Source organism: Typopeltis vanoorti, chromosome 5 (assembly GCF_054136105.1).
Source record: "Typopeltis vanoorti isolate ZY-2024b chromosome 5, IOZ_Tvanoo_1.0, whole genome shotgun sequence".
Lineage (NCBI taxonomy): Eukaryota > Metazoa > Arthropoda > Arachnida > Uropygi > Thelyphonidae > Typopeltis > Typopeltis vanoorti.
The window spans coordinates 59,486,642-59,501,009 of NC_143553.1; the positions used below are offsets into that span (position 1 = coordinate 59,486,642).

At 33.9% G+C, this 14,368-nt stretch overlaps 1 protein-coding gene across 1 annotated transcript in view; it reads right to left on the reverse strand.

Annotated features, from left to right (window-relative positions):
• The window catches only part of LOC150106454 (disintegrin and metalloproteinase domain-containing protein adm-2-like), a 279,900-nt gene that overhangs the window by 18,030 nt on the left and 247,502 nt on the right, over nucleotides 1-14,368 (reverse strand). Inside the window, exon 12 of the mRNA XM_090393007.1 lies at nucleotides 13,645-13,722. Coding sequence (XP_090249133.1) covers nucleotides 13,645-13,722 — 78 coding nt within the window. The remainder of the gene's footprint in view (nucleotides 1-13,644; nucleotides 13,723-14,368) is intronic.

A 14,368-nucleotide genomic window follows, 5' to 3' on the forward strand; every position in this document is an offset into this window, starting at 1 on the left:
CACCTTACTTATGCATATATCCTCTGAAACAATGACCAGGTCAAACACTCTCACACCAAGTGTCCCTTCAGTTATGTGCTGTTTCAAGTAATTATCTCGCAGACGATGTATGAACTCCATTTCCTTTTTACCATGTGATATTTCCTCCTTCCAATTGATATCACCATAATTAAAATCCCCCTCTAATAATCTAAACCAGCACTCATTGCACTAATTTGCTGATGCATGAATTCAATATCCCCCCCGTACCCCCTGGCCTATAGCAGCAACCAACTGTATATTTGGTTGCGTTGGTCACTATTTCACACCAGACCACCTCAAACGAACTCTCATTCATGTCTATCATCTTGATATACTACTTTCTTTGGCTGCAACACATCAGCTATCATCAACAGTACTCCTCCCACTGTTCTATCATCTCTATCCTCCCTGAAAATACTGTACCCATCACATTCAATTCCAGTGACCACACTGTCTGCTGACAACCAAGTTTCACTAATGCCCACAACTTTTGGTGAGATTCCACTGACTAATGCCAAAAATTCTTCTCTCTTATTTCGAATGCTTCTTGCATTGGTATACAAAAATTGCAGATTCCCTTTAGTTCTTGTACTGGCTTAACTGATATACATGTTACTAATTTCAATAGTCCCATGCCAATTTTTATCCACTCTATTCTGCGAATAAGGATCAACAAATATACAATCACTGCTAAAGTTTCTCTCTCTTACACTCAACCTTTTCAATTTTAGTTTCCCTGCCCGATTACTCCAAGTTGTTCAGAAAACAGTAACTTCTTCAATCGCTTATGACCGTCCATGTTCAGATGCAACCCATCTCCAGCATACAACTGTCTTTTTCGATCAAACACACTCCAGACATCAACAAATTCCAGACCTCTTTTTTTACACATTCTTGCAATCATATCATTCATTATCATCGCTCGTCTACTTAACTCATAATTGTCAAAACGAGGCAGCACACACACTATCCTCCCATTAACACTTTTCTTCTTCACAATATCTAATAATGTTCTTAAATCTTTTGCTACCTGATTTATACTACCACTCAGGTCATTTGTACCCACCATAACTATCATCTTGTCTGCATCATGCCCTCTCTTTATTGCTAAAGCCATTCTCTCTATTGTCCCACCAGCCTAGCACTCCTCAGGCATACTCTATTCTATGATTAAGGGTATGCTCTCCATACCCTTAATCATAGAATTACCATATATTTTACCACTCTTAACTTCATTCACATCCAAACAAGCATCATTCATTGCCTCATTTTCTATGCTATTCAGCATGACTCTCCCAGTTTCATTACTCAACGCTCTTTTACTTACCCCCTCACTTTCACGACATCTCGTTTCTTCTAGACCTGTTAAACTGTGAATGAAATTGTTTTGTATGTTTTTATTCTTCATTCACATTTAACATAATCTACCATATACTAAGCAAGACTTGTTTAAATAATAATTGTTAGCCCCTTGTTTAAGATTTATTATCCATGTATTATCCTTGAATTTTATCAGCTATTATTTAATTATATAATTTTATATAATTTTAATGTATATTATACTATTGAAAGGACTCTATAGTAAATAACACTTATCTTATTACTTTATTCCTTCAATAATATTATGAGGAATTCTATGTATGTAACTTTTATGTGCCTTATAAACTGTAACATATAATTTATTATTATTATTTGTAGATGAAACGAAAGAGAAATTAAGTAACTATAATATTTTTATTATTATTTTTCATTACTCAGTGTAAAGGTATAACCTTATGTAACGCTAATGCTTATGTTTACGTTCTGTTTTGATTGTTGCCATTGAGATAGAAATAAAATAGAACGCGCAAGCATATGGCATGAGCTTCGATAATTGGGAGAAGAGAAATTAATGAGTTGGACAGAGTGAACAAGTTTTAGGTGGGAAGATGGAAGGCATATAAGCGAGAGGTAAAAGTAAACAAGAAGACTGAAGGGCAGGAAATTCAAGGGAGTAGCATTCAGAAGTGTACAGAGACGAGGAGAAAACTTATAGGCAGCTGAGAGTAAAGTCAGTGGTGGCAGTAATAGGAATTTAGTGCCGTAATGAGATAACTAAAAGACCGGAAGATTAATATAAGATTCAGAATAAATCCACTGAGTTTTAGAATTACTACGTATTCCTATATCGCTTTAAAAAAGGATTGTACAAAGCTCAATTTGTTATACAGTAATAAACATGGAATAATTATTCTGCCCTATAGTAAGCCCGTCAAGAATTGTGTAGCGCGATAAATAATAATTCAGTTATCTCCTTTAAGAATTCTTTTGAATAGTGTTCCATCGGAGTAATAGTGAATATAAGTTTGAAATGTGCTCACATTGAATCTGATGTGCTAAGGATTAATCCCAGTAAGAACAGTCCTATTTTATTTTATTTTATTTTAGAGTGAAGGTTTAAGTGATAGTTCCATCTCGAATATCCTAACATTTACTGTGCCATTTCACTGAATTTAGCCAAAGTTAGAAGTTGAAAGTAATTCCCCTTGAAGCAATAACTGCCGCGATTAATAATGTTATAAGTGTTTGCTAAGCGTTAAATATAGAGTGTAACTGAGTGATACCAGCAAATTTATTTAGCAAGAAATTCTGTGGTATTGATCAGCATGAACAATCTTTGTTATTGAGAGAACTGTGAATTTTGTATCTGAAGAACTAAGTGAATTGTATTATCTTATTTTCGGAGTTAAATTTATGTATTTACCATATAACCTTGTATTAAATGTTTTGTTTTGTTGATTTCAATATTGTGTGTGCCTGATTCTTTTTCATTGCACCGTTCATAAAAAGTTCGAACCTTGCGGGAGCCCTAAGTGAAAAATATTAAATTCGGCCTGTATGAATAAGGAGACTGCTAAGTTAATTGAAGATTGATTCTACTATTTTACATAGGCTAATCTAAATATAGGGTGGTGCAGTATAAATATAAATTTCCCTACATTTTGATTAGTAATCAATCAGCAATTAATTGATTTTATTAAGAACAACATTGCAACAAGATGGCGAACCATAGAGCCAAGAAGGACGTTCCAACACACGACATCTCATTTCTTCTAGACCTCTTGTCCTTTTATTTTGTTGATCCCCAATCACTCCCGGACTATTTATTACTTCATCACTCACCAAAGACTCTCCCATACGTAATCCTGTTCTAGTTACTTCAGCTAAAGTAATCTCTATAGTCCTAATTTCTCTGTTCAACACATTTAACTCAGTTTTAACTTCCAGTACCTCCTTACTGAGCACTTCCAATTCTTCTTGCAGAAGATGAAGGTCACTTTTCATTTTCATGAACTCCCGCTAAAGTTCTTCTGCTACAGTCCCGATGTCTGCTTCCATTCCTAAACACTCCAGCCTATCTCGACACTTCTTACATATGTCGACATTTTCATTCTTCTCATTTAGCCAGACAGTCCACAGATCCTTCACATTCTTCGGCACATACATGTAGCAGTTTCCGCAATGCATCCATTGTGAAAAATCTAACGCTGAGCCAGCCTTTTGTGTAGAAGTCCTGCACACCGCTGACGTATGCTTCTTGTTGGAAGCCATCTTTAGATGCTGAAGTAGTGAAACAAACAGCAGCGAAAACACAATATATACAACAGAGTTTCAAACAATAACACCACTTGTATCTAACCGATGCACAACTGCAGCACAATTTGAGTAAAAAAGCTACACCCATATCTACAGCTCTCTTCAGTTCAATCTGCATCTGCTTCATCTTTACCAATTCAGCTTTCAAATCTTGCATCATTTTTTTTTTTTACTATCATTCGCTTTCACTTATTCTTATCATCAACCATGCAAGGTTGTTCCCCATTAACCCCCACTCACCATCTTATCATTAACTGCACTCTGTTGTCCAATGTCATTATTGCAGACTTTATCAATTGCACTCTTTTCTTCACTATCACTTCCACATGTTTTTTTGTAACATTCTCACAATCTTCCTCAACAACCATTTCAGTTACTATGCCATGTTCCTTACTCATATTTAAATAAGACTCATGGTTCATCAGAATATCACACTTCCTACATACCTACACCTGCTCCTTTCTCTTATTCAGCATCTCCTCATATACACACATACTACATTCAAGGTACTGTACCATTTTTGAAAAATTCACACCATTCACTTTACTTGTCTTACATGATGACCTATGCAATAATCTACCTTACACCACTATTTTGTATAAGAGTGCTAACAAGACACAATGAATTTAAAGAAATACTGCCTAAGAAATTTAACCTAAAACTGTGTTCCATACTGAATCTAAAAATCTAAAAATTATACAATATTGTCACACAATAAATATGAAATGAATTTATCTTGCTGTGGCCCATTTTAAACATTGACAACCAATGTTTAAAACTCACTACCTAGTGGCCAATCTCATGATGGTATACATAATCTAACATCTTGCTATCTGGAGCATTAGTTTGTTAAACAAGGTACAATATTTTTGTCAGGGAACCAGAATGAACAGTGAAAAAGTCAACTACTAGAACAACAAAATCAACAGAGCTGAGTATAGTCACCAATGAAATTTCAAAATGGCAAACTGTACATTGAGAATAATTTTGCCTAAGGTCACATAAAAGAAGTCTAACAAGAAAGAAGTAGAGGAATTTTGAATCCTTATATATATATATATATATATATATATATATATATATATATATATATGTATATATTTATTTATTTTTATGCATCTCACACCCATGAAAGGTTGTGAACTTATAGCACATTAGTACTGTGGGAGGGTAAAAGAATTTTTTTAAAAATCTTTTTTTATCATTTTACACCTTATTTTTTTGAACTGTCCAGAAATAGCTCTAGAGACCAAACCTGGAACTTTTTCAAGCCACTTCAGGAATAAGTGGGGCAGAAGTCTCACAAATAAGTAATGAAATTCATCCCATCTAAACACAATCACAAACATCCATACTCATGACAGGACTGAAACCCAGAAACTGTTGGTTGGAGAGCTAGTACACTAACCCCCTCAGCCAACCAGGCCTGGCAATTGTCTTGGATTCACTTAGAAATGTGATGGGAAACTTTGGAAAGTAAGAAAAGAAAAGCTAATAAAATGGTAAGTACTTTCTGTATTTCTTTTAGAAAATGGGCTAGTTTGTAAATTATACTTATCAAGAAATTTTTTTTTTTTTTCCCTTTACCTAATGAGCAAACAAAACATTGACAACTACATGGCACCTCCAATGAGCCCACAGATTCCTCACAGGATTTGGTGTGTGTGTGTGTGTGGGAGGGGGGGTTACTTCACACCACACAATCCACTATAACATCTACCACCCACTAATAGTATTTCTGTTTTGTTAATACGGTATGTTTTCTGGCTGACTTGCAATGTATGGGATGAAAAATCCTAAGTTTTTTTTGTGAGAAAAATCCCGGTTAATTTATGTATGAGATTGTTTTTGCTGTAATATGATGAATAATTTTTTTTAAAAATTCAATCATCCATTTCAATTGTTGAAAGTTTATTTTCCACTTGGTTAGAGTATAATAAATTTAGTTTAATCCTTTATCCAAGTGTGAGCAAACAAAGTTTGCGCCTGAAAGTATCTTCAGGACTGGGTTAAGGTGGTACACACCAGGGCAACTCGTTGCAAAGGTGGAGCAAGCTACCAACAATCCTATCCTAGTATCTCCTATAATGCAAAACACATCTCCTTGCGGATATGTCTATTGTTATGCATTAAGGGAAGGGCCACTACCCAGACCGGTTTCGACCTTTATTGAGGTCTCTTCAGTGGGAGCCAGGCCCAAGTCGAGATATCAGGCAGAAGCATTTGCAGGTCATCTCCACCTATAGGAATTGCCAATTGGTGTGCCACCCTTTTTTAATAAATTACTCTGGATTTAGAGAAAGATGTTGAAAGTTTATTTTCCACTTGGTTAGAGTATAATAAATTTAGTTTAATCCTTTATCCAAGTGTGAGCAAACAAAGTTTGCGCCTGAAAGTATCTTCAGGACTGGGTTAAGGTGGTACACACCAGGGCAACTCGTTGCAAAGGTGGAGCAAGCTACCAACACTCCTATCCTAGTATCTCCTATAATGCAAAACACATCTCCTTGCGGATATGTCTATTGTTATGCATTAAGGGAAGGGCCACTACCCAGACCGGTTTCGACCTTTATTGAGGTCTCTTCAGTGGGAGCCAGGCCCAAGTCGAGATATCAGGCAGAAGCATTTGCAGGTCATCTCCACCTATAGGAATTGCCAATCCAATTGGTGTGCCACCCTTTTTTAATAAATTACTCTGGATTTAGAGAAAGATGTTGAAAGTTTATTTTCCACTTGGTTAGAGTATAATAAATTTAGTTTAATCCTTTATCCAAGTGTGAGCAAACAAAGTTTGCGCCTGAAAGTATCTTCAGGACTGGGTTAAGGTGGTTTACCACCTTAACCCAGTCCTGGTTAAGGTGGTAAACAAGTGGAAAATAAACTTTCAACATCTTTCTCTAAATCCAGAGTAATTTATTAAAAAAGGGTGGCACATCAATTGGCAATTCCTATAGGTGGAGATGACCTGCAAATGCTTCTGCCTGATATCTCGACTTGGGCCTGGCTCCCACTGAAGAGACCTCAATAAAGGTCGAAACCGGTCTGGGTAGTGGCCCTTCCCTTAATGCATAACAATACCCATATCCGCAAGGAGATGTGTTTTGCATTATAGGAGATACTAGGATAGGAGTGTTGGTAGCTTGCTCCACCTTTGCAACGAGTTGCCCTGGTGTGTACCACCTTAACCCAGTCCTGAAGATACTTTCAGGCGCAAACTTTGTTTGCTCACACTTGGATAAAGGATTAAACTAAATTTATTATACTCTAACCAAGTGGAAAATAAACTTTCAACATCTTTCTCTAAATCCAGAGTAATTTATTAAAAAAGGGTGGCACACCAATTGGCAATTCCTATAGGTGGAGATGACCTGCAAATGCTTCTGCCTGATATCTCGACTTGGGCCTGGCTCCCACTGAAGAGACCTCAATAAAGGTCGAAACCGGTCTGGGTAGTGGCCCTTCCCTTAATGCATAACAATAGACATATCCGCAAGGAGATGTGTTTTGCATTATAGGAGATACTAGGATAGGAGTGTTGGTAGCTTGCTCCACCTTTGCAACGAGTTGCCCTGGTGTGTACCACCTTAACCCAGTCCTGAAGATACTTTCAGGCGCAAACTTTGTTTGCTCACACTTGGATAAAGGATTAAACTAAATTTATTATCCATTTCAATTGTCAAAATGCTAAGTTCATCACCTATAGAAATGCCATTACTGATCCCAAACTGAAGTATTTAACTTAATTCAAAGAACTTTAATCATTAACTATTATAGTTGAAGTCAGTAATTACTCCATATACACAATTCATTTAAAGAACATATTGTTGGAATCTAAATGAAAAGAAATGAAAATTGTTAATACTTCTTTCAGAATCCAACATAATCCTCCATGTCAAAGGCAAGACTTGTAAATATTATTTATTGTTTGTCTCTTGCTTGCTTATAGTGTGTTATTCATATAATTGCCTTGAATTTTGTTTATTATTAGTTAATAATATAATCTTAAGTAATGTAATAGTAATAAAAAGGCTCTGTATAAAAATATTATTCTTTTAATTTATTATATAATAATATTATAAGAAGCTGTGCATGTATGTTATAGAATTTGTGTTTATTATGATTGAATGTGATTTATATGAACTATGGATTATTTTTTTATTTGTATTTCTGAAATAGAATGTATATATGTAAGTTTAATGTACCCTATGTGAACTATGATATTTTTTTTTATTTATCATTACTGAAAGAGAAAGTAACTTTATGTAATTCTTCTGATTGGATTTGATTGGCTGTTGTCAAGGAAACAGAGTTAATTTTAGATAGCGCGTGCATGGAGTGTGAGCTACGGTATTTGAAGGGAGAAGAAGTTGATATAAGCTGAACTATTTAGAACCAGATTTTGGTGGGAAGAATGAAGGTATTTTATTGGAAAATGAAAGTAAACAGGGGAGAAGCATTCAGGACAGCACGGAGTGAAGTAATGGGTGGCAGTAAAGGGAATTTGGAAATGCCATAAATAGATTAGGAAGGAACTGGGAAATTAATAGGCAATTAGGAATATTTATATAGAATTCTAAACTTACGACGAATTCCAATTGTTTTGAGGAAGAATAGTGGAAGGCTGAATTTAATGCATAGAAGAAAACAAGGAATAAGTAGATTACCTAAAACGAGTGTGTCAAGACTTGTGAAGCTCTATGTTTAGTATTTCAGTTATATAGTGAAGATTTCCTTTGAATAGTGTTACTTCAAAGTGATAGTTAACTTCAGTTTTAAGTGTGCCTATAGTGAATCTGATGTGCAAAGGATGTAACCCGGTAAGAGCAGTCCATTTTTTTTTATATTTCAGCGTGAAGAAATAAGAGTTAGCTCCACCTGATATATCTTAACATTAACTGTGGCATTCTACTAAAATTAGCCGAAGTATGGAGCTTTAAAGGGTTTCCCCCTTGAAGTGATAACTGCCTCATAATTGAATTAAGTGTTTGTTGACTAAGAGAGAATTAGAGAGTTCTACTATAAGAGTATTTACTGTAAAATTCTGTAACATTGAACTGTGTGAACCATTTTAATTATTCGGAAGAATGTAGAATTGACAGCTGGATGTCTGATGCCTAATGTTTTATGTTTGTTATAAATATTTGAACTAAGTTGATTTGCATTATCTTGTTTTCAAAGTTATACTTAATGTATATGTTATATAACCCTGCATTAAATGTTTTGTTTTATTGATTCTAATTTGGTGTTTGCTTGATTCTCCTTCATTGCACCGCTCATAAAAAATATCGGACCTTGCAGAAGCCTTAAATGATAATATTAGCCTCGGCCTGTATAAAGTGAGATTGAAAAAGTTAATTGATGATTGATTCCTCTATATTATATAGACTAGTCTGAATATAGGGTGGTGCAGGATAATATAAATTTCTCTATATTCAGATCAGTATCATTCAGCATCTAACAAATAAAAACGGATAATTTAAATAAGAATAATGTTCCAACAAGATGGCGGATTCAAAGCCAGGATGTACGATCCAACAATATAAAGACAAGTCATTATATTCTGAATTAAAAGTATTAAGTCACTCTCATATATGCACACTTTCTTTCAATTTAAGCAATAAAAACAAATAAAGATGAATGTGTATTGGACCCAACTAAAAATTAACAAACTCATAATAAGAAATATATATGCCAAGAATGTAATCCATCAATTGCTATAAGCAACTGTAAGTATTTTTTCTACTACTTAGTTCTTTAAGAGGTTTATGCAGAGCAGCAATTATATCAATCATTGTACTGAATTCTCAATTCAAGGTTGATTAGTCATCAATTCCACTTAAAAAAAATAATCGAAGAAACAATTTAGTTCTACTTGCCAGTAATTGAGAGAAAATATACAAACAGAAACAGGCCTTCAATTCAAAATTAATATAATAGAAGCACATACAGTATATTAATTCAGATACTTTGCTTCCAATCACCAATAATAGTAGGAATATCAACTGTTCCTTTACTTCAACAACCAAACAAATTTCTGTAAGAAGTACCTTGAAAATATCAGCATATATCAATTGCCAAAAGTACACAAAACAGACACGCCATTATGTCCAATTGTGGAAGGAATTGACAGTCCGAATTACTACTTAGTCAAAAAATAAGCGGCCACACTTAAGGAATTGGTTGGTCATTCCCCTTCCTACATAAAAAATACACAACAATTCATAAACAAAATTAAAAATATTACACTCAATGACCAAGATCTATTAGTCAGCTTTGACATAACTTCCCTTTTCACCAATGTCCCAATCAATGATACTATCCTGCTCTTACAGAACATATTTCCACACAACATCACGGCCCTCTTTGCCCCCACGTACTCCGCTCCGGATATTTCGTGTAGCAAAACAATTTTTACCTTCAAAAAGAGGGTACAGCCATGGGCTCACCCCCCCCCCCCAAATAGCAAACTTTTATATGGAAAATTTTGAGCAACGAGCTCTAGAATCGGAGTGCCCAAAGCCTAAAATTTGGCTCAGATACGTCAACGCTATTTTTGCCATTTGGCCCCATGGCCGCCAAGCACTAGATACATTCCTTAGCCACCTGAACAAACAACACAAATGCATCCAATTCACCACTGAAATGGAAAAAAAAAAAACTCTCTTCCGTTCCTAGACACACTTGTCACACATCTTCCTTCAGGCTGTCTCTCCTTCTCTGTTTACCGCAAACCTACACACACAGGCACAGTACATACACAAAACTTCTTATCATCACCCAACACAAAAACTCATAAGCACCCTTAAACACAGAGCGCAAACCATTTGTTCAAATGAACAAGCTCTTAACCATGAATATGAGACCATCAGACCTTTATAAAAAATGGATACAGTATAAAAACCATTCACAAGATCCTCCACAAAGATACCACTAATAACAAAAAAGATTTCAAGAATGCTATTGCTATACCATATGTTAGAGGCATTTCAGAAAAAATAGACAGAAAATTACACAAATACAACATCAAATCCACCTTTAAACCCCCGACAAAATTAAGACACCTACTCAGTTCTTCCAAGGATCCCCTGCCACACTTAGCCCACCCAGGGGTTTACAAAATAGATTGCACATGTAACATACCATACATAGGGGAAACAGGGCGAACCATCCCAATCAGAAAGAATGAACACAAACGTCACATAAAATACCTCCATTTTGGAAAAACCAGCCTTTCTGACCATGCACTCCAAACATACCACAGAATTGACTGGAAAGGTACCAAGTCCTTACACGGCACCAAAACCTGGTTCGAGCGGAAATTCAAGGAAGCATGTGAAATGCTCAAACATGATTCGAATTTGAATAAAAATGAATGGGCTAACAATTCCAAGAACGTGGAGGACCCATCTACAACCTTCATAGCAACCACGAAGAAAAAATTCTCAATACAAGAAGACTTGGTGAAGTTCCCCCCCCTCCCTCCTGAACATTCAAAAGCAACCTGTACTGTACAAATCCAGAAGATAATCGTAATATAACAATATAAACTGTCTAATTCCAGAAGAATCCATCCTAGCACGTGAGGACTTTAGCAGAGTTTATTGTAGTTTTCATTTTATTTTTTGTTTATTTTATTTTATTTATTTATTTTTTATCACTAGAGGGCAGGCTAAGAAAAAAGATTAGGTAACAATGCAGATGTAATTTACTTGTATAGAGTGCAACAGCATGTAGCTTGTTCTTGTACATCTATATCCTTCTTAAGATGATCTCAATACAGGGGTCGAAACGTAAAGTTATTATTTTATTATTAATCAGTAAAATAATCTTTTCAACACGTGTGTTTTGTGTCCCTAAATTCATAAAGAATATATCAATTGCCATTAACAGACCATGTCTGTGCACTTCCTAATAAAACCTGTATTTTATTCCTTAAGTTTATGAAAATTATGGATCCTTATTATTTCATAACTTCAAATTTTCCCCTCTCTCTCTTACTCTATGCTATCGAAAAGGATAGCATAGCATTTTCAGCTTCCTAGCTGTTATTTTTTAATGTTTTTTTCCTAGCTGTTATTTTTTAATGTTATTGCTAATTTAATGTTTGTTATTGCTAACTAAAAAAACACTGCATAGCATTGTGCAGATCACATCAGTCACATAAGTTCTTCATTCTATTGGTGATATCACTGTCAACATGTGCTTTTATACAAAGTTAATCTTCATTAAAATATAGTAAAATAAATTCACCCTTGTTTTTCAGTATTTTCTTGATGAACAATGTCTAAAATTCCTCGGTTCACTAAGGAAATTAGTTTCAGTTTCGTAACTCTGCTGTGATGTCAACAACATAAACTAGCATAGTGTCAATTACATAACACTGTAACACTAAATATTTCCAATATACATTTAGTCTTTATGCAGGAGATGAATTTGATTGCCTGGTGCAAGATCACCCTGCTTATAGGAGGATTGAAGTGACTTGAAAAAGTTCCATATTTGGTCTTGATTTGTAAAAAAAAAAATATGGAAATTTTTCAAGTCACTTCAATTCATTATATATATAAATATTATATAATTATAATATTATATAAATATTATAATTATATAATATTTATTATATAATTAATATTATATAATAAACAATAAATATTTATTATTTATTATATAATATTTATAATAAATAATAAATATTATAATAAATAATATTTATTATTATTAAATAATAATAATCAATGTTAATTAATAACATTGATTATTATTATTTGACACCTCCAGAAAGTCCAAGGCCTCATCGAGGGAGGACACCTGCTCTACAACTCTGTCTCCACCATTCAATCACCAACTGACTGCAACTACATGAATGCCATCTACTACCGACCACCACTGGTATTTCCACAGACAGTCACAAAACATCCATGGCAACGGCAGGATTCAAACACACAGCCTTTTAGCTGGAGAGCAGATATGCCATCCACTCGGCCAACCAGGCTGGCAAATAAATATCTGACGAGGATGGGATTCAAACCCACGCAGGGAAACCCCAATGGATTAGCAGTCCATTGCCTTAACCACTGTAAAAATAGAATAAAAAAACCCTTAATAAACCCATTGTACTAAAGTACTATAGGTTTACAACATTTAGTTAGGAGTCATAAAAATAAAGGTATTCTGAAATAGTTCATTAAAACTAAAAACATTCCTATATTTAACATCACTTGTTTTGGCAGACTTATTTTTGAAGTTCAGTGCTCTATTTTTGATTTATGTTTCCTATTTATAAACAGTGAATGTTGAAAGAGTCATTAACCTAGTCTTTGGTCAAATTATGATTAAGTTTTAAACAGAACAGAAATTCATAGTAAGAATCAATTTGTGCTTTTCATTAATAACTGAGCTCAATTCCTCAACTTTGAATTTCCACTTCTGAAGAAATTCTGGTCAATCTTGCACTAAAAATTTGAAGTCATATACTAAGCACTTTCATCAATTTATATTAACTCAAAGAAAGAAATTTCTATTAACTCTTTCTTTTAATCTCGCGTATTGTGACAAACAGTGTTTTTGTGCTCTGAAGATGCTGGTTATAATACCAGCGAAATATCAGCATCAAGTCAATAAATTAATTATTTACTTAGTTTCTGTGTTCTATTATACCGTTAAAATAATAAACAACATTTAATACAATAGTTCATTTCTATCTATTACATTATATATAATATTCTACACTCCTGAACCAAAATGTCTTCTTTATAGCAGAAATATTTAGCTTTGGAAAATTCAAAAATTTAAAGAAAAGCATAAAAGGTTGCATAAAAGCAGTTTATAGCAAATCTTCCTTAGCATCAATTAATATTTGATGGTTACATGTGAAATATATGTATATTTTTATGTATACGATATTTATCTAGCTATATATGTATAAATATTGCATATTTATATAGCTATTATGTAGTTAAAAAGGAAATTGAAAAATTTTAGGCTTACTCCATTTTCATTGCAATTATAAGGACAGTCCATCTTTTTCATTTCAGATAAAGGCACACACTTCTGTTTAAGACAAACCTGAAATTGATTATTGATAGTCTTAGTAAAAATACTTTTTTTTTTTTTTTTGAAGCAATTATAAATTCTACTATTATGTATTTGTGCAAAGTGAAGGAATTTAAAAATACTAGTAAAAAAATGTAATTTTTAAATTAAGCATACTGAATTTGTAGGATTACAATTTAATAAAAAAAAATACCTACAGTGGACAACAATATTACAGCTTACTTTCACTTACATATTATAAAATTCTATAAACATTAAGAATTTTCAGTGGTGATTATGATAACCTGTGAAAGTAGTTTTGGAGCAGTACCATAGTCAGAAAAGCTAGAGAAGACCATTAGGAGTGCATTCAAAATACTCAAGGGACATTTAAAGGAAGCAGTATCATAATTCAATTATTTCTTCTGCTGTTATATCTGCATTTATTAAAATTACCCTTCTATGCTACAGCTGATACAGACTGTAGCATAGTAGGGTAATTTTAATAAATGCAGATATAAACAGAAGAAATAATTGAATTATTAAATTTTACTATTGCTGAATTACTATCATTTTGTAATGACATTCAAGTAGAGGTAATGCAGAGTGATGCAAGAGACTAATACTGGAATACAGGTGGATGAACAAGAGGTGCTTGGAATATTACAAAATCTCCATG